The sequence below is a fragment of the Oncorhynchus masou genome, chromosome 17 (assembly GCF_036934945.1).
Source record: "Oncorhynchus masou masou isolate Uvic2021 chromosome 17, UVic_Omas_1.1, whole genome shotgun sequence".
NCBI lineage: Eukaryota > Metazoa > Chordata > Actinopteri > Salmoniformes > Salmonidae > Oncorhynchus > Oncorhynchus masou.
In genome coordinates this window covers 1,354,471-1,381,324 of record NC_088228.1, presented here as the reverse complement: position 1 = coordinate 1,381,324, position 26,854 = coordinate 1,354,471, and the positions used below count along the sequence as shown (strand labels likewise).

The 26,854-nt window shown below is 44.3% G+C and overlaps 1 protein-coding gene across 1 annotated transcript in view; it reads right to left on the bottom strand.

The window, feature by feature from the left end:
• Positions 1 to 26,854, bottom strand: part of LOC135558074 (macrophage mannose receptor 1-like) — a 94,983-nt gene that overhangs the window by 18,279 nt on the left and 49,850 nt on the right. The window contains exons 15-19 of the mRNA XM_064991825.1: positions 26,578 to 26,731; positions 24,385 to 24,423; positions 23,106 to 23,269; positions 19,922 to 19,986; positions 14,668 to 14,768 (exon numbers count right to left, since the gene is read on the bottom strand). Of these exons, the coding sequence (XP_064847897.1) occupies positions 14,668 to 14,768; positions 19,922 to 19,986; positions 23,106 to 23,269; positions 24,385 to 24,423; positions 26,578 to 26,731 (523 nt within the window). The remainder of the gene's footprint in view (positions 1 to 14,667; positions 14,769 to 19,921; positions 19,987 to 23,105; positions 23,270 to 24,384; positions 24,424 to 26,577; positions 26,732 to 26,854) is intronic.

The following is a 26,854-nucleotide window of genomic DNA, read 5'->3' as shown; positions in this document are numbered from 1 at the left end:
TTTATCATCGCTGGCTCCACCGGAACCCATGCAGATTGGACGCATCTCCCAGGCTGAGAGAGACCGCCGGATGAGGGAGCGATGCTGTCTATATTGCGGCAAACCGGGCCATTTCCGTTCCACGTGTCCCGGGCTCCAGGGAAACGCTCTGTCCCGTACAGACCGGGGGGAACTGTAACGGGAAACATAACCTCCTCCCATCCGTCCAACTCCCGTCTGCTCATTCCAGTCACCCTCTCCTGGGACAACCACAAGCTTCACCTTCAAGCCTTGGTAGACTCTGGAGCCGCAGGTAACTTCATGGATGGTGTCTGGGCGAAGGAGAATGGCGTTCCCTCTGAACCTCTAAGTGACCCCATGAGGGTTACTACATTGGATGGAAGCCCTTTGGGATCTGGACTTGTCACTCATGTCACTACCTCCTTGAGACTTTCAGTTTCACAACACCAGGAATTGATGAACTTTCATTTGATCTCCTGTTCCGAGTTCCCTCTCGTCCTTGGATACCCCTGGCTTCACAGCCATAACCCTCACATCGACTGGTCTGTGGGCACTATCAAGCAGTGGGGTCCTACGTGCCAAGCTACTTGTATTTTCCAGAATTCCCCGAGTTCTACTCCCGAGTCTTTAGAATCCATCGACCTGACCCGAGTTCCCGAGTGTTACCATGACCTCAAACTGGTGTTTAGCAAACAGAGGGCCACCATGCTACCACCCCATAGATCTTACGATTGCCCCATCGACCTGTTTCCGGGCACTTGCCCCCCAGGGGTCGGATCTTTTCCCTATCTCCACCCGAACGAGCTGCTATGGATACCTACATCAAGGACTCTCTGGAAGCAGGCCTCATGCGTCCATCAACCTCCCCGGCGGGAGCAGGGTTTTTCTTTGTGGCCAAGAAAGATGGTGGATTACGTCCTTGCATCGACTACCGGGGACTCAATGACATAACCGTCCGTAACCGTTACCCGCTACCCCTTATGGCCACAGCCTTCGAGCTGCTCCAGGAAGCAGTTGTTTTCACTAAGCTTGACCTGCGGAACGCATACCATCTTGTGCGGATCAGACCTGGTGACGAGTGGAAGACCGCTTTCAACACGCCTACTGGTCACTATGAATACTTGGTGATGCCCTTCGGCCTGACCAACGCCCCAGCGGTGTTCCAAGCGCTCATAAACGATGTGCTTAGGGATATGCTTAACATATTTGTGTTCGTTTACTTGGATGACATCCTCATCTTTTCGAGCTCCCTTCAAGAACACACTAAGCATGTCAGACAAGTACTCAAACGCCTCCTGGACAGCCATCTGTACGTTAAGCCGGAAAATGTGAATTCCATTCATCCCGAGTACAATTCCTGGGATTTGTAGTGGAACCCGGTCGAGTCCAAATGGACCCTAGGAAGGTAGGGGTGGTAGCGGATTGGCCCACCCCAAATCCGTTAAGGATGTTCAGCGTTTCCTGGGCTTCACAAACTTTTACCGCAAGTTCATCAAGAACTTCAGTTTGGTGGCAGCTCCTCTCTCAGCTTTAACCAAAGGTGGCAATGCAAGGTTTGTGGGGGAAGAGAAGCTGAGACGGCCTTCCAAGGACTCAAGCAGCGCGTCCTCTCTGCTCCCATCCTGATACTACCGACTACGGATGAACCATTTGTGGTGGAGGTAGACGATCAGAGGTTGGTGTTGGAGCTGTCCTGTCTCAGAGGGGTGAAGACAAGAAGCTTCATCCGTGCGCTTTCTTCTCACACCGGCTTACCCCGACTGAGAGGAACTACGATGTGGGGGATCGTGAACTCCTAGCGGTTAAGATGGCATTGAAGGAATGGAGACACTGGCTCGAGGGGGCTTCTCACCCGTTTCAAGTGCTTACGGACCACAAAAATCTGGAGTATATCCAGCAGGCGAAGCGATTGAACTCTAGACAAGCTAGATGGTCTCTTTTCTTCAATCGATTCCAGTTTATCCTCACCTATCGGCCCGGGTCGAAGAATCTCAAACCGGATGCCCTGTCCCGAGTCTACGCTCCTGCCATTCGAGATGACACGGACATGCCTGTCCTTCCTGCTGCTAAGATTGTGGCTCCGATCTCGTGGCAAGTTGAGGATACCGTGAGACGTGCTCAAGCTAGCGAACCGGACCCTAAAGGAGGCCCTGCCAATCGGTTGTTTGTCCCCAAGGCAGTGAGGACTCAGGTCCTTCTGTGGGGGCACTCCTCTCGCCTCACCTGTCATCCGGGCGTAGGTCGCACCTTGGAGTTCATCCAGCGTAAGTTCTGGTGGCCTACCATAAGAGAAGACGTTGCCACTTTCGTCAATGCCTGCCCCGTGTGCTGCCAGGGCAAATCTTCTCACCTCCGCCCTCAAGGACTCCTTCACCCTTTACCTGTTCCCCACAGACCCTGGTCCCATATCTCATTGGACTTTATTACTGGACTTCCTCCATCCCATGGCAATACTACTATCCTAGTCATAATCGACAGGTTTTCAAAGGCGGCCAGGTTCGTCCCTCTGACTAAGTTACCTTCTGCCAAGGAAACGGCTGAGTTGGTAATTAATCATGTGTTCCGAGTCTTCGGCATTCCTCAAGATGTGGTTTCTGACAGAGGTCCCCAGTTCGCCTCAAGGTTTTGGAAGGCCTTCTGCCAACTCATGGGGGCTTCTGCCAGTCTATCTTCAGGGTACCATCCGGAGTCCAACGGCCAAACAGAGAGGATGAATCAAGAGCTGGAAACCACCCTCCGATGTATGACTCGTGACAACCCGTCCACATGGTCATCCTTTATTGTTTGGGCCGAATACGCGCACAACACCTTGCGCTCCTCCTCCACTGGTATGTCCCCGCACGAGTGTCAGTTTGGCTATGCTCCTCCATTGTTCCCGGACCAGGAGGCAGAAGTCAGAGTGCCTTCAGCCTTGAGGTTCGTCAGACGCTGTCGGCTTATGTGGAGGAAGACCCGTCTTAATCTGATGCGTTCCTCACAGAGGTATCAACAACAAGCCAACAGACGTCGCCGTCCCGGGCCTACCCTGCGCCCCGGCCAGAGAGTCTGGCTTTCCACAAGAGACTTACCTCTACGGGTGGAGTCTCGCAAGCTATCCCAAAAATACATCGGTCCCTTCAAGGTTGCCAGGAGAGTTAACCCAGTTTCTTATCGCCTACACTTACCCAGATCCCTTAAGATTAATCCCACATTTCATGTGTCATTGTTAAAACCTGTTGTTTTTTCTCCCCTTGTCCCGGCAGACAGACCTCCCCTCCGCCTCGTGTCATTGGAGGCCAGCCGGCTTATACCGTCCACCGGATACTGGATTCCCGCCGGGTGCAGCGGTCCTGGCAGTATCTGGTGGACTGGGAAGGCTACGGTCCTGAGGAGCGCTCCTGGGTTCCTGCCAAAGACATCCTGGACCCTGACCTCATTCGTCAGTTCAGGGTCCTCCACCCTGAGAGAGCTGGTAGGAACGTCAGGAGCCGTTCCTAGGGGGGATTCTGTCAGGATTTGGCCAGGGTTGTTCCGGGTTTTTGTCAGTAGATGTCCCCATTGTGCTTTTTGTCCCTGTGTTTTTCCCTTGATCCCCATTATTGTTTGCACCTGTGTCTCGTTTCCCCTGATTGTATTTAAACCCTTTGTTTCCCTCAGTTCTGTGCTCTGTGTTTGTATGTTAGCACCCTGCCCTAGTGTTCTGTGTGCTCTTGTCGATTCCGGTGAAGTTCTTGTGGTATTCTGTTTTTTGTTTTTGTTTATTTTTTGTTTAGTTTCTTTTGAGGTCTTTTGTGTTTTTCCTACCACCTTTTGGATTTGCCATTTTTTGTATTTTAGGATTTTTCTTTATTAAATACACCGTCTTAAGTACTGCTGTGTCTGCCTCATCTTCTGGGTTCTGCTGACTATTCGTGGCTCAGTTGGTTAAGTGACTGTTTCTCACTCCGGAGACCCAGGTTCGAAACCGGGTCCTGACAGTTATAGTCATGCCAGAAACCTGGAGACACAGACACATAGTTATAGTCATGCCAGAAACCTGGAGACACATAGTTATAGTCATGTCAGAAACCTGGAGACACATAGTTATAGTCATGCCAGAAACCTGAAGACACATAGTTATAGTCATGCCAGAAACCTGAAGACACAGACACATAGTTATAGTCATGCCAGAAACCTGGAGACACATAGTTATAGTCATGCCAGAAACCTGGAGACACATAGTTATAGTCATGCCAGAAACCTGGAGACACATAGTTATAGTCATGCCAGAAACCTGGAGACACATAGTTATAGTCATGCCAGAAACCTGGAGACACAGACACATAGTTACAGTCATGCAAGAAACCTGGAGACACATAGTTATAGTCATGCCAGAAACCTGGAGACACATAGTTATAGTCATGCCAGAAACCTGGAGACACAGACACATAGTTATAGTCATGCCAGAAACCTGGAGACACATAGTTATAGTCATGCCAGAAACCTGGAGACACATAGTTATAGTCATGCCAGAAACCTGGAGACACATAGTTATAGTCATGCCAGAAACCTGGAGACACATAGTTATAGTCATGCCAGAAACCTGGAGACACAGACACATAGTTACAGTCATGCAAGAAACCTGGAGACACATAGTTATAGTCATGCCAGAAACCTGGAGACACATAGTTATAGTCATGCCAGAAACCTGGAGACACAGACACATAGTTATAGTCATGCCAGAAACCTGGAGACACATAGTTATAGTCATGCCAGAAACCTGGAGACACATAGTTATAGTCATGCCAGAAACCTGAAGACACATAGCTATAGTCATGCCAGAAACCTGGAGACACATAGTTATAGTCATGCCAGAAACCTGGAGACACAGACACATAGTTATAGTCATGCCAGAAACCTGGAGACACATAGTTATAGTCATGCCAGAAACCTGGAGACACATAGTTATAGTCATGTCAGAAACCTGAAGACACATAGTTACAGTCATGCCAGAAACCTGGAGACACATAGTTATAGTCATGTCAGAAACCTGAAGACACATAGTTACAGTCATGCCAGAAACCTGGAGACACATAGTTATAGTCATGTCAGAAACCTGAAGACACATAGTTACAGTCATGCCAGAAACCTGGAGACACATAGTTATAGTCATGTCAGAAACCTGGAGACACATAGTTATAGTCATGCCAGAAACCTTGAGACACATAGTTATAGTCATGCCAGAAACCTGGAGACACAGACACATAGTTATAGTCATGCCAGAAACCTGGAGACACATAGTTATAGTCATGTCAGAAACCTGAAGACACATAGTTACAGTCATGCCAGAAACCTGGAGACACATAGTTATAGTCATGCCAGAAACCTGGAGACACATAGTTATAGTCATGTCAGAAACCTGGAGACACATAGTTATAGTCATGCCAGAAACCTGGAGACACATAGTTATAGTCATGCCAGAAACATGGAGACACATAGTTATAGTCATGCCAGAAACCTGGAGACACATAGTTATAGTCATGCCAGAAACCTGGAGACACATAGTTATAGTCATGCCAGAAACCTGGAGACACATAGTTATAGTCATGTCAGAAACCTGGAGACACAGACACATAGTTATAGTCATGTCAGAAACCTGGAGACACATAGTTATAGTCATGCCAGAAACCTGGAGACACATAGTTATAGTCATGTCAGAAACCTGGAGACACAAACACATAGTTACAGTCATGCCAGAAACCTGAAGACACATAGTTATAGTCATGCCAGAAACCTGGAGACACATAGTTATAGTCATGCCAGAAACCTGGAGACACAGACACATAGTTATAGTCATGTCAGAAACCTGGAGACACAGACACATAGTTACAGTCATGCCAGAAACCTGAAGACACATAGTTATAGTCATGCCAGAAACCTGGAGACACATAGTTATAGTCATGTCAGAAACCTGGAGACACATAGTTATAGTCATGCCAGAAACCTGGAGACACATAGTTATAGTCATGCCAGAAACCTGGAGACACATAGTTATAGTCATGTCAGAAACCTGGAGACACAGACACATAGTTATAGTCATGTCAGAAACCTGGAGACACATAGTTATAGTCATGTCAGAAACCTGGAGACACATAGTTATAGTCATGCCAGAAACCTGGAGACACAGACACATAGTTATAGTCATGTCAGAAACCTGAAACCTGAACACTCAGACACATAGTTATAGTCATGCCAGAAACCTGGAGACACATAGTTATAGTCATGCCAGAAACCTGGAGACACAGACACATAGTTATAGTCATGTCAGAAACCTGGAGACACAGTTATAGTCATGCCAGAAACCTGAAGACACATAGTTATAGTCATGTCAGAAACCTGGAGACACATAGTTATAGTCATGCCAGAAACCTGGAGACACATAGTTATAGTCATGCCAGAAACCTGGAGACACATAGTTATAGTCATGCCAGAAACCTGGAGACACAGACACATAGTTATAGTCATGTCAGAAACCTGGAGACACAGTTATAGTCATGCCAGAAACCTGAAGACACATAGTTATAGTCATGTCAGAAACCTGGAGACACATAGTTATAGTCATGCCAGAAACCTGGAGACACATAGTTATAGTCATGTCAGAAACCTGGAGACACATAGTTATAGTCATGCCAGAAACCTGGAGACACATAGTTATAGTCATGCCAGAAACCTGGAGACACAGACACATAGTTATAGTCATGTCAGAAACCTGGAGACACAAACACATAGTTATAGTCATGCCAGAAACCTGGAGACACAGACACATAGTTATAGTCATGTCAGAAACCTGGAGACACATAGTTATAGTCATGTCAGAAACCTGGAGACACATAGTTATAGTCATGCCAGAAACCTGGAGACACAGACACATAGTTATAGTCATGTCAGAAACCTGGAGACACATAGTTATAGTCATGCCAGAAACCTGGAGACACATAGTTATAGTCATGCCAGAAACCTGGAGACACATAGTTATAGTCATGCCAGAAACCTGGAGACACATAGTTATAGTCATGCCAGAAACCTGGAGACACATAGTTATAGTCATGTCAGAAACCTGGAGACACATAGTTATAGTCATGTCAGAAACCTGGAGACACATAGTTATAGTCATGTCAGAAACCTGGAGACACATAGTTATAGTCATGTCAGAAACCTGGAGACACATAGTTATAGTCATGCCAGAAACCTGAAGACACAGACACATAGTTATAGTCATGTCAGAAACCTGGAGACACATAGTTATAGTCATGCCAGAAACCTGGAAACACAGACACATAGTTATAGTCATGCCAGAAACCTGGAGACACATAGTTATAGTCATGCCAGAAACCTGGAGACACATAGTTATAGTCATGTCAGAAACCTGAAACCTGGAGACACAAACACATAGTTATAGTCATGTCAGAAACCTGGAGACACAAACACATAGTTATAGTCATGTCAGAAACCTGGAGACACAAACACATAGTTATAGTCATGCCAGAAACCTGGAAACACAGACACATAGTTATAGTCATGCCAGAAACCTGGAGACACATAGTTATAGTCATGCCAGAAACCTGGAGACACATTGTTATAGTCATGTCAGAAACCTGGAGACACAGACACATTGTTATAGTCATGCCAGAAACCTGGAGACACATAGTTATAGTCATGCCAGAAACCTGGAGACACATTGTTATAGTCATGTCAGAAACCTGGAGACACAGACACATTGTTATAGTCATGCCAGAAACCTGGAGACACATAGTTATAGTCATGCCAGAAACCTGGAGACACATAGTTATAGTCATGTCAGAAACCTGGAGACACATAGTTATAGTCATGTCAGAAACCTGGAGACACAGACACATAGTTATAGTCATGCCAGAAACCTGGAGACACATAGTTATAGTCATGCCAGAAACCTGGAGACACATAGTTATAGTCATGCCAGAAACCTGGAGACACAGACACATAGTTATAGTCATGCCAGAAACCTGGAGACACATAGTTATAGTCATGCCAGAAACCTGGAGACACATAATTATAGTCATGCCAGAAACCTGGAGACACATAGTTATAGTCATGCCAGAAACCTGGAGACACATAGTTATAGTCATGCCAGAAACCTGGAGACACATAGTTATAGTCATGCCAGAAACCTGGAGACACAGACACATAGTTATAGTCATGCCAGAAACCTGAAGACACATAATTATAGTCATGTCAGAAACCTGGAGACACATAGTTATAGTCATGCCAGAAACCTGGAGACACATAGTTATAGTCATGCCAGAAACCTGAAGACACATAGTTATAGTCATGCCAGAAACCTGGAGACACAGACACATAGTTATAGTCATGTCAGAAACCTGGAGACACATAGTTATAGTCATGCCAGAAACCTGGAGACACATAGTTATAGTCATGCCAGAAACCTGAAGACACATAGTTATAGTCATGTCAGAAACCTGGAGACACAGACACATAGTTATAGTCATGCCAGAAACCTGGAGACACATAGTTATAGTCATGCCAGAAACCTGGAGACACAGACACATTGTTATAGTCATGCCAGAAACCTGGAGACACATAGTTATAGTCATGCCAGAAACCTGGAGACACATAGTTATAGTCATGTCAGAAACCTGGAGACACATAGTTATAGTCATGTCAGAAACCTGGAGACACAGACACATAGTTATAGTCATGCCAGAAACCTGGAGACACATAGTTATAGTCATGCCAGAAACCTGGAGACACATAGTTATAGTCATGCCAGAAACCTGGAGACACAGACACATAGTTATAGTCATGCCAGAAACCTGGAGACACATAGTTATAGTCATGCCAGAAACCTGGAGACACATAATTATAGTCATGCCAGAAACCTAGAGACACATAGTTATAGTCATGCCAGAAACCTGGAGACACATAGTTATAGTCATGCCAGAAACCTGGAGACACATAGTTATAGTCATGCCAGAAACCTGGAGACACAGACACATAGTTATAGTCATGCCAGAAACCTGAAGACACATAATTATAGTCATGTCAGAAACCTGGAGACACATAGTTATAGTCATGCCAGAAACCTGGAGACACATAGTTATAGTCATGCCAGAAACCTGAAGACACATAGTTATAGTCATGCCAGAAACCTGGAGACACAGACACATAGTTATAGTCATGTCAGAAACCTGGAGACACATAGTTATAGTCATGCCAGAAACCTGGAGACACATAGTTATAGTCATGCCAGAAACCTGAAGACACATAGTTATAGTCATGTCAGAAACCTGGAGACACAGACACATAGTTATAGTCATGCCAGAAACCTGGAGACACATAGTTATAGTCATGCCAGAAACCTGGAGACACAGACACATAGTTATAGTCATGCCAGAAACCTGGAGACACATAGTTATAGTCATGTCAGAAACCTGAGACACATAGTTATAGTCATGTCAGAAACCTGAAGACACATAGTTATAGTCATGTCAGAAACCTGACGACACAGACACATAGTTATAGTCATGTCAGAAACCTGGAGACACATAGTTATAGTCATGCCAGAAACCTGAAACCTGAACACTCAGACACACAGTTATAGTCATGTCAGAAACCTGAAACCTGAACACTCAGACACATAGTTATAGTCATGTCAGAAACCTGAAACCTGAACACTCAGACACATAGTTATAGTCATGTCAGAAACCTGGAGACACATAGTTATAGTCATGCCAGAAACCTGGAGACACATAGTTATAGTCATGCCAGAAACCTGGAGACACATAGTTATAGTCATGTCAGAAACCTGGAGACACATAGTTATAGTCATGCCAGAAACCTGGAGACACATAGTTATAGTCATGTCAGAAACCTGGAGACACATAGTTATAGTCATGCCAGAAACCTGGAGACACATAGTTATAGTCATGCCAGAAACCTGGAGACACAGACACATAGTTATAGTCATGCCAGAAACCTGGAGACACATAGTTATAGTCATGTCAGAAACCTGGAGACACATAGTTATAGTCATGCCAGAAACCTGGAGACACATAGTTATAGTCATGCCAGAAACCTGAAGACACATAGTTATAGTCATGCCAGAAACCTGGAGACACAGACACATAGTTATAGTCATGTCAGAAACCTGGAGACACATAGTTATAGTCATGCCAGAAACCTGGAGACACATAGTTATAGTCATGCCAGAAACCTGGAGACACAGACACATAGTTACAGTCATGCCAGAAACCTGAAGACACATAGTTATAGTCATGCTAGAAACCTGGAGACACATAGTTATAGTCATGTCAGAAACCTGGAGACACATAGTTATAGTCATGTCAGAAACCTGGAGACACATAGTTATAGTCATGTCAGAAACCTGGAGACACAAACACATAGTTATAGTCATGCCAGAAACCTGGAGACACATAGTTACAGTCATGCCAGAAACCTGGAGACACATAGTTATAGTCATGTCAGAAACCTGGAGACACATAGTTATAGTCATGCCAGAAACCTGAAGACACATAGTTAGTCATGCCAGAAACCTGGAGACACATAGTTATAGTCATGCCAGAAACCTGGAGACACATAGTTATAGTCATGCCAGAAACCTGAAGACACATAGTTATAGTCATGCCAGAAACCTGAAGACACATAGTTATAGTCATGCCAGAAACCTGGAAACACATAGTTATAGTCATGCCAGAAACCTGGAGACACATAGTTATAGTCATGCCAGAAACCTGAAGACACATAGTTATAGTCATGCCAGAAACCTGGAGACACATAGTTATAGTCATGCCAGAAACCTGGAGACACATAGTTATAGTCATGCCAGAAACCTGGAGACACATAGTTATAGTCATGCCAGAAACCTGGAGACACATAGTTATAGTCATGCCAGAAACCTGAAGACACAGACACATAGTTATAGTCATGTCAGAAACCTGGAGACACATAGTTATAGTCATGCCAGAAACCTGGAGACACATAGTTATAGTCATGCCAGAAACCTGGAGACACATAATTATAGTCATGCCAGAAACCTGGAGACACATAGTTATAGTCATGCCAGAAACCTGGAGACACATAGTTATAGTCATGCCAGAAACCTGAAGACACAGACACATAGTTATAGTCATGTCAGAAACCTGGAGACACATAGTTATAGTCATGCCAGAAACCTGAAGACACATAGTTATAGTCATGCCAGAAACCTGGAGACACAGACACATAGTTATAGTCATGCCAGAAACCTGAAGACACATAGTTATAGTCATGTCAGAAACCTGGAGACACATAGTTATAGTCATGTCAGAAACCTGGAGACACATAGTTATAGTCATGCCAGAAACCTGGAGACACAGACACATAGTTATAGTCATGCCAGAAACCTGAAGACACATAGTTATAGTCATGCCAGAAACCTGGAGACACATAGTTATAGTCATGCCAGAAACCTGGAGACACATAGTTATAGTCATGCCAGAAACCTGGAGACACATAGTTATAGTCATGCCAGAAACCTGGAGACACATAGTTATAGTCATGCCAGAAACCTGAAGACACATAGTTATAGTCATGCCAGAAACCTGGAGACACAGACACATAGTTATAGTCATGCCAGAAACCTGGAGACACATAGTTATAGTCATTCCAGAAACCTGGAGACACAGACACATAGTTATAGTCATGCCAGAAACCTGGAGACACATAGTTATAGTCATGCCAGAAACCTGGAGACACAGACACATAGTTATAGTCATGCCAGAAACCTGGAGACACAGACACATAGTTATAGTCATGCCAGAAACCTGGAGACACATAGTTATAGTCATGCCAGAAACCTGAAGACACAGACACATAGTTATAGTCATGCCAGAAACCTGGAGACACATAGTTATAGTCATGCCAGAAACCTGGAGACACATAGTTATAGTCATGCCAGAAACCTGGAGACACATAGTTAGTCATGCCAGAAACCTGGAGACACAGACACATAGTTATAGTCATGCCAGAAACCTGGAGACACATAGTTATAGTCATGCCAGAAACCTGGAGACACATAGTTATAGTCATGCCAGAAACCTGAAGACACATAGTTATAGTCATGCCAGAAACCTGAAGACACATAGTTATAGTCATGCCAGAAACCTGGAGACACATAGTTATAGTCATGCCAGAAACCTGAAGACACATAGTTATAGTCATGCCAGAAACCTGAAGACACATAGTTATAGTCATGCCAGAAACCTGGAGACACATAGTTATAGTCATGCCAGAAACCTGGAGACACAGACACATAGTTATAGTCATGCCAGAAACCTGGAGACACAGACACATAGTTATAGTCATGCCAGAAACCTGGAGACACATAGTTATAGTCATGCCAGAAACCTGGAGACACATAGTTATAGTCATGCCAGAAACCTGAAGACACAGACACATAGTTATAGTCATGCCAGAAACCTGAAGACACATAGTTATAGTCATGCCAGAAACCTGGAGACACAGACACATAGTTATAGTCATGCCAGAAACCTGGAGACACATAGTTATAGTCATGCCAGAAACCTGGAGACACAGACACATAGTTATAGTCATGCCAGAAACCTGGAGACACAGACACATAGTTATAGTCATGCCAGAAACCTGGAGACACATAGTTATAGTCATGCCAGAAACCTGGAGACACATAGTTATAGTCATGCCAGAAACCTGAAGACACAGACACATAGTTATAGTCATGCCAGAAACCTGAAGACACATAGTTATAGTCATGCCAGAAACCTGAAGACACATAGTTATAGTCATGCCAGAAACCTGGAGACACATAGTTATAGTCATGCCAGAAACCTGGAGACACATAGTTATAGTCATGCCAGAAACCTGAAGACACATAGTTATAGTCATGCCAGAAACCTGGAGACACAGACACATAGTTATAGTCATGCCAGAAACCTGGAGACACATAGTTATAGTCATGCCAGAAACCTGGAGACACATAGTTAGTCATGCCAGAAACCTGGAGACACATAGTTATAGTCATGCCAGAAACCTGGAGACACATAGTTATAGTCATGATTGAAACCTGGAGACACATAGTTATAGTCATGCCAGAAACCTGGAGACACATAGTTATAGTCATGCCAGAAACCTGGAGACACATAGTTAGTCATGCCAGAAACCTGGAGACACATAGTTATAGTCATGCCAGAAACCTGGAGACACATAGTTATAGTCATGCCAGAAACCTGGAGACACAGACACATAGTTATAGTCATGCCAGAAACCTGGAGACACATAGTTATAGTCATGCCAGAAACCTGGAGACACAAACACATAGTTATAGTCATGCCAGAAACCTGGAGACACATAGTTATAGTCATGCCAGAAACCTGGAGACACAGACACATAGTTATAGTCATGCCAGAAACCTGGAGACACAGACACATAGTTATAGTCATGCCAGAAACCTGGAGACACATAGTTATAGTCATGCCAGAAACCTGGAGACACATAGTTATAGTCATGTCAGAAACCTGGAGACACATAGTTATAGTCATGTCAGAAACCTGGAGACACATAGTTATAGTCATGCCAGAAACCTGGAGACACATAGTTATAGTCATGCCAGAAACCTGGAGACACAGACACATAGTTATAGTCATGCCAGAAACCTGGAGACACATAGTTATAGTCATGTCAGAAACCTGGAGACACATAGTTATAGTCATGCCAGAAACCTGGAGACACAGACACATAGTTATAGTCATGCCAGAAACCTGGAGACACATAGTTATAGTCATGCCAGAAACCTGGAGACACAGACACATAGTTATAGTCATGCCAGAAACCTGGAGACACATAGTTATAGTCATGCCAGAAACCTGGAGACACAAACACATAGTTATAGTCATGCCAGAAACCTGGAGACACATAGTTATAGTCATGCCAGAAACCTGGAGACACATAGTTATAGTCATGCCAGAAACCTGGAGACACATAGTTATAGTCATGCCAGAAACCTGGAGACACAGACACATAGTTATAGTCATGCCAGAAACCTGGAGACACATAGTTATAGTCATGCCAGAAACCTGGAGACACATAGTTATAGTCATGTCAGAAACCTGGAGACACAGACACATAGTTATAGTCATGCCAGAAACCTGAAGACACATAGTTATAGTCATGCCAGAAACCTGAAGACACATAGTTATAGTCATGCCAGAAACCTGGAGACACAGACACATAGTTACAGTCATGCCAGAAACCTGGAGACACAGACACATAGTTATAGTCATGCCAGAAACCTGGAGACACATAGTTATAGTCATGCCAGAAACCTGGAGACACAGACACATAGTTATAGTCATGCCAGAAACCTGAAGACACAGTTATAGTCAAGCCAGAAACCTGAAACCTGAACACTCAGACACACAGTTATAGTCAAGCCAGAAACCTGAACACTCAGACACAGTTATAGTCAAGCCCGAAACCTGAACACTCAGACACACAGTTATAGTAGAACTAATCATGCCATTGAGTTATGTGGTAACCAGCCCCAAGATTCAGAATGAAAATAACTCAATGGAAGTTCTTATAAGAGAGGAAAATTTTCGGGCCTCATCTTTAGCTCACCCATGGAGCTGGACATGACAACACAGTTCTCATCGTTGTTCTTGAAGTCCGGCTGGTTGTTGTCCCATCTCTGGAATACTACTGGAGAACCGTCCATCCACCTGGACAGAACACAGGACACAATAACTCAGAACACAAGGATTCAAGAACTCAGAACACAGGACACAATCACTCAGAACACAAGGATTCAAGAACTCAGAACACAGGACACAATCACTCAGAACACAAGGATTCAAGAACTCAGAACACAGGACACAATCACTCAGAACACAAGGATTCAAGAACTCAGAACACAGGACACAATAACTCAGAACACAAGGATTCAAGAACTCAGAACACAGGACACAATCACTCAGAACACAAGGATTCAAGAACTCAGAACACAGGACACAATCACTCAGAACACAAGGATTCAAGAACTCAGAACACAGGACACAATCACTCAGAACACAGGACACAATAACTCAGAACACAGGACACAATAACTCAGAACACAAGGATTCAAGAACTCAGAACACAGGACACAATCACTCAGAACACAAGGATTCAAGAACTCAGAACACAGGACACAATCACTCAGAACACAGGACACAATAACTCAGAACACAAGGATTCAAGAACTCAGAACACAGGACACAATAACTCAGAACACAAGGATTCAAGAACTCAGAACACAAGAACATGAGAACTCAGAACACAAGAACATGAGAGCTCAGAACACAAGAACATGAGAACTCAGAACACAAGAACATGAGAACATGAGAACTAAGAACACAAAACATACTGAATATCCCTTTGAGCTTGGTGCATAATTACGCTTTGGATGGTGTACACCCAGTCACTACAAAGATGCAGGCGTCCGTAATTAAGATGCTGGAGGGGAAGGAAACCACTCAGGGAGTTCACCATGAGGTCAATGGTGACATTAAACCAGTGTAATGGCTGTGATAGGAGAAAACTTAGGATGGATCAACAATCACAATACTATCCTGAATGATAGAGTGAAAAGAAGGAAGCCTGTACTGAACAGAAAATAAGGCAACAAGGCACTAAAGTCATTTGGCAAAAGAAAATGGCAAAGCATTTAACTTTTGGGGGAAAATCCAATACAACACATTACTGAGTACCACTCTTCATATTTTCAATCATAGTGGTGGCTGCATCATGTTATGGGTATTTTTTTAAATTTGTTTTATTTCACCTTTAGTTAACTAGGTAAGCTAGTTGAGAACAAGTTCTCATTTGCAACTGCGACCTGGCCAAGATAAAGCATAGCAGTTCGAAACACATACAACAACACAGAGTTACACATGGAATAAACAAAACATACAGTCAATAATACAGTAGAAAAAAAGAAAAAAGTCTATATACAGTGAGTGCCTATGAGGTCAGATAAGGGAGGCAATAAATAAGCCATGGTGGCGAAGTAATTACAGTATGGCAATTAAACACTGGAATATAGATGTAGATGTGCAAATGATGGATGTGCAAGTAGAAGGAGCAAAATGAATAAATACAGTTTGGGGATGAGGTAGATACAGTGCGGCAAAAAAGTATTTAGTCAGCCACCAATTGTGCAAGTTCTCCCACTTAAAAAGATGAGAGAGGCCTGTAATTTTCATCATAGGTACACTTCAACTATTACAGATGAAATGAGAAAAAAAATCCAGAAAATCACATTGAAGGATTTTTAATGAATTTATTTGCAAATGGTGGAAAATAAGTATTTGGTCAATAACAAAAGTTTATCTCAATACTTTGTTGGCAATGACAGAGGTCAAACGTTTTCCGTAAGTCTTCACAAGGTTTTCACACACTGTTGCTGGTATTTTGGCCCATTCCTCCATGCAGATCTCCTCTAGAGCAGTGATGGGCTATGAACAAGTGCAGTGATCTCTGAGCTGCTCTGACAGCTGGTTCTTAAAGCTAGTGAGGGAGATATTAGTCTCCAGCTTCAGGGATTTTTTCAGTACGTTCCAGTCAGTGGCAGCAGAGAACTGGAAGGAAAGGCGACCAAAGGAGGAATTGGCTTTGGGGGTGACCAGTGAGATATACCTGCTGGAGCGCGTGCTACGAGTGGGTGCTGCTATGGTGACCAGTGAGCTGAGATAAGGCGGGGCTTTACCTAGCAGAGACTTGTAGATGACCTGGAGCCAGTGGGTTTGGCGACAAATATGTAGCAAGGGCCAGCCAATGAGAGCATACAGGTCGCAGTGGTGGGTAGTATATGGGGCTTTGGTGACAAAACGGATGGCACTGTGATAGACTACATCCAGTTTGCTGAGTAGAGTGTTGGAGGCTATTTTATAGATGACATTGCCAAAGTCGAGGATCGGTAGGATGGTCAGTTTTACGAGGGTTTGTTTTGCAGCATGAGTGAAGGAAGCTTTGTTGCGAAATAGGAAGCCGATTCTAGATTTAATTTTTGATTGGAGATGCTTAATGTGAGTCTGGAAGGAGAGTTTACAGTCCAGCCAGACACCTAGGTATTTGTAGTTATCCACGTATTCTATGTCAGAGCCGTCCAGAGTAGTGATGCTGGATGGGCGGGCAGGTGCAGGCAGTGATCGGTTCAATAGCATGCATTTAGTTTTATTTGCGTTTAAGAGCAGCTGGAGGCTATGGAAGGAGAGTTGTATGGCATTGAAGCTCGTCTGGAGGTTAGTTAACACAGTGTCCAAAGAAGGGCCAGAAGTATACAGAATGGTGTTGTCTACGTAGAGGTGGGTCAGAGAATCACCAGCAGCAAGTGAGACATCATTGATGTACACAGAGAAGAGAGTCGGCCTGAGAATTGAACCCTGTGGCACCCCCATAGAGACTGCCAGAGGTCCGGACAACAGGCCCTCCGATTTGACACACTGAGCTCTATCAGAGAAGTAGTTGGTGAACCAGGTGAGGAAATCTTTAGAGAAACCAAGGCTGTTGAGTCTGCCAATAAGAATACGGTGATTGACAGCGTCGAAAGCCTTGGCCAGATCAATGAATATGGCTGCACAGTAATGTTTCTTATCGATGGCGGTTATGATATCGTTAAGGACCTTGAGCGTGGCTGAGGTGCACCCATGACCAGTTCGGAAACCAGATTGCATAGCGGAGAAGGTACGATGTGATTCAAAATGGTCAGTAATCTGTTTGTTAACTTGGCTTTCGAAGACCTTAGAAAGACAGGGTAGGATAGATATAGGTCTGTAGCAGTTTGGGTCTAGAGTGTTTCCCCCTTTGAAGAGGGGGATGACCGCGGCAGCTTTCCAATCTTTGGGAATCTCAGACGATACGAAAGAGAGGTTGAACAGGCTAGTAATAGGGGTTGCAACAATTTTGGCAGATAATTTAAGAAAGAGAGGGTCCAGATTGTTGAGCCCGGCTGATTTGTAGGGGTCCAGATTTTGCAGCTCTTTCAGAACATCAGCTTTCTGGATTTGGGTAAAGGAGAAATGGTGGGGGCTTGGGTGGGTTGCTGTGGAGGGTGCCGGGCAGTTGACCGGGGTAGGGGTAGCCGTAGAGAAATGCTTATTGAAATTCTCAATTATAGTGGATTTCTCGGTTGTAACAGTGTTTAATAGCCTCAGAGCAGTGGGTAGCTGCGATGAGGTGCTCTTATTCTCCTTGGACTTCACAGTGTCCCAGAACTTTTTTGAGTTTGTACTGCAGGATACAAATTTCTGTTTAAAAAAGCTAGCCTTAGCTTTCCTAACTGCCTGTGTATATTGGTTCCTAACCTCCCTGAAAATTTGCATATCACGGGGGCTATTCGATGCTAATGCAGAACGCCACAGGATGTTTTTGTGCTGGTCAAGGGCAGTCAGGTCTGGAGTGACACAAGGGCTATATCTATTCCTGGTTCTACATATTTCTGAATGGTGAGGAAGGCACTTTTAAAGAATAACCAGGCATCCTCTACTGACGGGATGAGGTCAATGTCATTCCAGGATACCCCGGCCAGGTCGATTAGAAAGGCCTGTTCGCAGAAGTGTTTCAGGGAGCGTTTGACAGTGATGAGGGGTGGTCGTTTGCTTGCAGACCCATTACGGATGCAGGCAAGGAGGCAGTGATCGCTGAGATCTTGGTTGAAAACAGCAGAGGTGTATTTGGAGGGTGAGTTAGTTAGGATGATATCTAATGAGGGTGTCCATGTTTATGGATTTGGGGTTATATCTGGAAGGTTCATTGATAACTTGTGTGAGATTGAGGGCATCAAGCTTAGATTGTAGGATGGCCGGGGTGTTAAGCATGTCCCAGTTTAGGTCACCTAGCAGCACGAGCTCAGAAGATAGATGGGGGGGGCAATCAAATCACATATGGTGTCCAGGGCACAGCTGGGGGCAGAGGGTGTTTGATCAACAACCAATTTGAGAAAGCTTGAATAATGTTTTAAAGAATAATGGTTAAATGTTGCAGAATCCAGGTGTGGAAAGCTCTTAGAGACTCACCCAGAAAGACTCACAGCTGTAATCGCTGCCAAGGGTGATTCTAACATGTATTCACTCAGAGGTGGGAATACTTATGTAAATTAGACATGTCTGTATTTCATTTTCAATAAATGTGTAAACATTTCTAAAAACAAGTTTGTACTTTGTCATTATGGGGTATTGTGTGTTGATTTGTGAGAGAAAAAATACTATTTAATCCATTTTGAATTCAGGCTGTAACAACAGAATGAGGAATAAATCAAGGGGTATGAATACTTTCTAAATGAACTGTATGCATTACTGATAAGTCAGTTATACTCACACGAAACATGGAACTCAGAACACAAGAACTCAGCAACACACAAGACATAGAACACATAAAGAACACGGACAATACACAGAAAATATGCTTTGTTCATGACATGCCGGAATGTTCGGAAATACAACTTCTAAACACGGGGCAATGAGGTGTGCATTCACATGCTTTGAACTGGTTGAGAACGCCAACTGGCTAATGTCTAAGTAGTTACGTCAACCATGAACAAAAAGTGCAGCCAACACGCTCTCATCCAAATTATAGTGTTAAAAAAAGGTCCAAATAAATTGGATAGATAATGTTTTGTTAAGTTATGTTCTTGGTAGGTGATGTCAGAGATTAGCATGTCTGAAAAGGTCCTTTCAAACCGATTTCTCCCAGAAAGGAAGCTCGTATTTCAGAGTTTCTAAAAGGTCATGAATGCAGCAATAGAACAGCAGTTTGACACCACGAGTTTAGAAGTGATATAAAAAAACGTTTTATTTTTCTCTGTTTGATAATCTTCTTTTACTCATTTTATACTCACCCGAAAGAGCGATCAAGATCAACTGTGAGCCCGATGTAATGGTTTCCCAAATGCTCTTTATTGATCTGAAAAAAAGAGCAATTAGCATTAGGGACCAGCTGTCTTGGAGTCCACATGGGCCAGCGTCCGTTTCAACACCTTGTAGAGTCCTGACCAACCGAGGGCAAAAGGAGGTGCAACTCCACGTGAGAAAGGTGTTCTTAATGTTTTGTTGATTCAGTGTATTTCAGTGGCGGAAAAATGACCCAATTGTCATAATTGAGTAAAAGTAAAGATACCTTAATATAAATTGAAAGTCACGCAGTAAAATACTACTTGAGTAAAAGTCTAAAAGTATCAAAAGTAAATGTCAAAATCCTTATATTAAGCAAATCTTTTCTATTTAGGGATAGCCAGGGGCACACTCCAACACATCATTTACAAATTAAGCCTTTGTGTTCCGTGAGGCCGTGAGTCCGCCAGATCAGGGGCAGAGGATTACCAGGGATGTTCTCTTGATTAGTGCGTGAATTGGACCATTTTCCTGTCCTGCTAAGCATTCAAAACATTACTTTTGGGTGTCAGGGAAAATGTATGGAGTAAAAAGTATATCATTTATTTTAGGAATGTAGTGAAGGAAAAGTAAAAGTTGTTGTTATGGATACAGTTATCCTGTGTGTGTGTGTGTATCCTGTGTGTGTGTTTCTTTTCTCTCCATCATTTGTTTGTTCTAGGAAGGTACTGCTGGCTCCTCTGCTACTACTGCTATGATAGTGGACTGTCATATTGATGATGTTGATGGCTTGGAGTTGTGCAATACTCAGCAGCAGTGTGTTAGATTGCCCAACTCAGAAATGTTGCTGTCTATCCAATCCGGTCTGGTTCATTTAACGGATGGACAGGCCAATGATATTGTGAGGCTACTACACAGTTTTCCATGTCTCTTTAATGATGTTCCTACTCGCACAAATGTGTTGGAACATGACATTAATGTTGGAAATGCTACACCTATCAAGCAACACCCATATCGTATCAACGCTTCCAAGAGGAAGATAATGAGGGATGAGGTGAGATATTTGTTGGAGAATGACCTGGCTAAGCCAAGTTCAAGCCCTTGGAGTTCTCCTTGCATTTTGGTTCCTAAACCTGATGGTACGTCCAGGTTATGTACGGATTATCGAAAGGTAAATTCTGTCACAATGCCAGATTCGTTCACGTTACCCCGACTGGACGACTGTATCGACACGATTGGTGCTGCTAAGTAGGTAACTAAGTTAGACCTCTTAAAAGGTTACTGGCAGGTTCCGTTAACTTCACGTGCTTCTGAGATTTCTGCCTTTGTGACCCCAGACAACTTCCTACAGCACTCAGTCATTGCTTTTGGGATGCGAAATGCATCCAGCCACCTTCCAACGACTGGTTAACTCCGTATTAGCTGGCGTTCCTAATTGTAGTGCATACCTTGATGACCTAGTGATTTATTCGTCTGAGTGGTCAGATCATGTTGACTCGCTAAGGGTAGTATGTGAACGGTTGGCAGCTGCTTCTCTAACCGTGAACTTGGCAAAGTGCGAGTTTGGGAAGGCTACTGTTACCTATCTCGGTAAAGAGGTTGGCCATGGACAGGTGCGCCCTGTTGATGCCAAGGTCTTGGCTATAACTGCATTCCCTGCACCTACCACCAGACGAGAGCTACGCCGCTTTTTAGGGATGGTTGGCTACTACCGTAGCTTCTGTAAAAATTTCTCTGCGGTAGTTGCTCCATTGACCGATTTGCTTAGTCCGGCTAGATCATTTGTGTGGTCCCCTGATTGTAAGAGAGCTTTTGAATCAGCGAAAGCACTCTTATGTAGTACACCTGTACTTGCTGCTCCAGATTTTGAACAACCGTTCAAACTTGAGGTAGATGCTAGTGCCAGAGGTGCTGGTGCTGTTCTACTGCAGCAGGACAAGAGTGGAGTGGATCATCCCGTTTGTTATTTTTCACGTAAATTTAATAAATGTCAAACAAACTATGCGACAATAGAACAAGAAGCTCTTGCTTTGTTGTTGGCTCTGCAATACTTATATATTGGTTCCAGTGCCCTACCCGTGATTATATATACTGACCATAACCCCTTAGTTTTTCTCCACCGAATGTACAACCAGAACCAGCGCCTTATGCGTTGGATCTCCAAATTATAATTTGGAGATCCGCCACAAAAAGGGTTCTGATAATGTGTTGGCAGATGCTTTGTCTTGTGTGTGAAAATGATTTCTGTATGTTTTGCAAGGTTGTTGCTTTGTTGTGAGTATTCATTGAAATACTGTAGTCGCAACCACTAGGGTTGCTCTTTTAAGGGTGGGAGTGTTACGGATACAGTTATCCTGTGTGTGTGTGTATCCTGTGTGTGTGTTTCTTTTCTCTCCTTCTCCCCTCACAGGTGAAAATCATCACTCCCCAATCAGTCAACAATCAATCATCAATCAGAAGACACACCTCCTCCTATTTCCTAACCTATCACAGTTCCTTCTCCATGGTTTAAAAACCCCATCATTTGTTTGTTCTAGAGCTCAATCTCTCTGTAAATGCCATGTCTGTAGGTCTCTGTGTTTCACTCTCGCTTTGTGTCTTAACCTCTCTTTTGTTTAAGCACCTCATAGCACTTTGTCATCACCTGTGAGTATTGTTTTTGGTTATGGTGTTTGTTTGTTGCTGGTGGGAAAAGGGGAAACCAAGACAAGTCGCCCATGGGCATACACTACCCGTAGGTGAACTTTGTTAAATACACTAGTTAGAACTGGGCGGACCACCCACTGTATTTTTGGTTAGTTAGTTAGCTGTTGTTAAAGTAGGCTAGTCTAGCTTAGGGGTGTTTTTGAATACTTATTGTTTCTTTCCTTGGGTCCAGCTCAGCCCCTTTTCCTGCTCCCCCCATTACCGTGTGTTTATAAATAAACCTGGAGTTTGATGGTAGATTATTTCGTTCACACTTTTATTTTGTCACAATAATAATTTGCATGAGTTATGTTACGGGTCTCATTACCATCCCCCCTAGACTGTCGGGCCAAAAGGGATTCGTAACAGTTGTAAAGAACAGATACCCCAAAAAACAAGTTAAGTAGTACTTTAAAGTATTTTGACCTAAGCACTATACACCACTTGTGTATAGAGCTCTGCCAATGTGTTTGAAGGCAGGACTATAGCGAAACTATAGGTGTTTACCTTTTTCCACAGAAATGTATTTTCTGTAAGTCCGTTGATAACAACAAGGTCCCCATGCCTCTGCTGACAGTAGTGTCTGGCATTCTCCATGGCCAGCCTCTCAGTATTAAAGTAATATTGAGAGCCTCCATACTCCAGCCAGCCATCCTCTGTCACATTATACTCTAGACAGGGTTAGAAAATAATATAAGTTATGTGCAATTAAGTCCCCTCTGGAGACCGAGCAGATTTGTCCTCTCGAGAGACCAAGCAGATTAGTCCTCTCTAGAGACCGAGCAGATTAGTCCTCTCTAGAGACCGAGCAGATTAGTCCTCTCTAGAGACCGAGCAGATTAGTCCTCTCTAGAGACCGAGCAGATTAGTCCTCTCTAGAGACCAAGCATATTTGTCCTCTCTAGAGACCATGCAGATTAGTCCTCTCTAGAGACCATGCAGATTAGTCCTCTCTAGAGACCATGCAGATTAGTCCTCTCTAGAGACCATGCAGATTAGTCCTCTCTAGAGACCATGCAGATTAGTCCTCTCTAGAGACCATGCAGATTAGTCCTCTCTAGAGACCAAGCAGATAAGTCCCTTCTAGAGACAATCACATCTAGAGAGGGGACTTATCTGCTTGGTGTAGTCTCCAGAGTGGGGATTTATCTGAATGGTGTAGTCTCCAGAGTGAGGACTTATTTGCCTGGTGTAGTCTCTAGAGAGGGGACTTATCTGATTGGTGTAGTCTCTAGAGAGGGGACTTATCTGATTGGTGTAGTCTCTATAGAGAGGACTTATTTGCTTGGTCTAATCTCTAAAGGGACTTATTTGCTTGGTGTAGCCTCTAGAGAAAGGACTAACCTGCTAATGTAGTCTGTAGAGGGGACTTGTCTGCTCGGTCTCTAGACGGGACTTGTCTGCTCGGTCTCTAGAGGGGACTTGTCCGCTCGGTTTCTAGAGGGGACTTGTCCGCTCGGTCTCTAGTGGGGACTTGTCCGCTCGGTCTCTAGAGGGGACTTGTCTGCTCGGTCTCTAGAGGGAACTTGTCTGCTTGGTCTCTAGAGGGAACTTGTCTGCTTGGTCTCTAGAGGGAACTTGTCTGCTCGGTCTCTAGAGAGAACTTGTCCGCTCGGTCTCTAGAGGGAACTTGTCCGCTCGGTCTCTAGAGGGAACTTGTCTGCTCGGTCTCTAGAGGGAACTTGTCTGCTTGGTCTCTAGAGGGAACTTGTCTGCTCGGTCTCTAGAGAGGACTTGTCCGCTCGGTCCTGGGAGCTATGGGATAGGTACTGTCAAGGGGACTTACCAGGGATGGTGTTGTTGGGAGGAGGTAGTGGGGTCACTCCTGTAATGCCACAGAGAAAAGAGGAGGAGAATGTAGAAGACAGGAGGAGAGAGAAGACTGTGTTAGCTCACCAACCTAAAGCCTTCTGGTCCCAGTAAGATTACTAATCATGCACGTGAGGTCGACTAAAATACTTCCGTCCCACAGACAGAGGCGCTACATCCTGAATGTCTTCCTTTTATAGTGTTGCACTTTTGACCACAACCTCATGGGCGGCGCACCTAGTGGCCGGAGACTTTAATGCAGGGAAACAAATCAGTTTTACCTCATTTCTACCAGCATGTTACATGTGCAACCAGAGAAGAAAAAAAACACTAGACCACCTTTACTCCACCCACAGAGACACATACAAAGATTTCCCTCACTCTCCATTTGGCAAATCTGATCATAACTAACCACCTGATTCCTGTTTACAAACAATAACTTAAGCAGGAAGTGACTCGCTCAATTTGGAAGTGTTCAGATGACGACGATGCTAAGCTACAGTACTGTTTTACTAGCACAGACTGGAAAATGTTCTGGGATTCTTCCGATGGCATTAGAGTACACCACATCAGTCAATGGCTTCATCAATAAGTGCATCGATACATACATACCTCAACCAGAAGCTATGGATTACAGGCAACATCTGCACTGAGCTAAAGGGTAGAGCTGCCGCTTTCAAGTAGCAGGACTCTTTCCCGGAAACTTATAAGAAATACCGCTATGCCCTTCAATGAACCATCAAACAGGCAAAGCATCAATACAGGACAAAGATTGAATTCCACTACACCGGCTCCGATGCTCGTCGGATGTGGCAGGGCTTGCAATCTATTACAGACTACAAAGGGAATCACAGCCGCGAGCTGCCCAATAATGCGAGCCTACCAGACGAGCTAAATTACTTTTATGTGTGCTTCGAATCAAGCAACACTGAAGCATGAATGAGGGCACCAGCTGTTCTGGACGGCTGTGTGATCATGCTCTCCGTAGCCGATGTGAGAACGACCTTTAAATAGGTCAACATTCACAAGGCCGCAGGGCCAGACGGATTACCAGGATGAAACCTGTTCCAAGCAGATTACCATGGTGCCTGTGCCCAAGAACACAGAGGTAACCTGCCTAAATGACGACCGACCCGCAGCACTCACATCTATAACCATGAAGTGCTTTGAAAGGCTAGTCATGGCTCACAACACCATTATCCCAGACACCCTAGACCCACTACAATTTGCATACCGCCCCAACAGATCCACAGATGATCCACAGATGACGCAATCTCAATCACACTCCACACTGCCCTTTCCCACCTGGACAAAAGGAACACCTACATGAAAATGCTATTCATTGACTACAGCTCAGGGTTCAACACCATAGTGCCCTCAAAGCTTATCACTAAGCTAAGGACCCTGGGACTAAACACCTCCCTCTGCAACTGGATCCTGGACTTCCTGACGGGCCGCCCCCAGATGGAAAGGGTAGGTAACAACACATCTACCACGCTGATCCTCAACACAGGGGCCTCTGAGGGGTGCGGGCTCAGTCCCGTCCTGTACACCCTGTTCACCCACGAAAGCCAAGTATGACCAAGTATGACTCCAACACCATTAAATTTGCTGATGACACAACAGTGGTAGGCCTGATCACCGACAGTGATGAGACAGCCTAAAGGGAGGAGGTCAGAGACCTCGCAGTGTGGTGCCAGGATAATAACCTCTCCCTCAACGTGATCAAGACAAAGGAGATGATCGTGGACTACAGGAAAAGGAGGGCCAAGCACGCCCCAATTCTCATTGACGGGACTGTAGTGGAGCAGGTTGAGAGCTTCAAGTTCCTTGGTGTCCACATCACCAACAAACTATCATGGTCCAAACACACCAAGACAGTCATGAAGAGGGCACGACAACTGCTATTCCCTTCAGTAGGCTGAAAAGGTGGATCCTCGGCTCCTCAAAAAGTTCTACAGATGCACCACCAAGAGCAAGATGCATCAACACCTGGTATGGCAACTGAGATGCAGTGCCTTAGACCGCTGCGCCACTCGGTAGCCCCATATAGCTTCGCTACTGTTATTTTATTGATGCTCTTTAATTATTTGTTATTTTCAGATTTTTTTTTCTTTTTCAATTAAATGTTTTCTTTATTCATTTTGAGAGACTCCATACATTACATTACCTTTAGGGATCTCACACAGCCAGTCGTTGTAGTCCTCACAGTTTACATCCTTCCAGGATCCCTCTTCATCCCAGTAAGAGTTCCTCATCTCAGCACAGGACTCCACGCCGTTGTAGTTGTTGGGTTCCCCCTCCATCCAGTGTTGGAAGGACAGCTGAGGACAAACACATTTGTAAGAGAAACTTTCCCATCAACAATATTTCAAACCTTGTACAGACAATCATGAATATTCCTTGAGGAAAAACATCAGCCAACATGGGAGGCAGCTCAGTTGGAA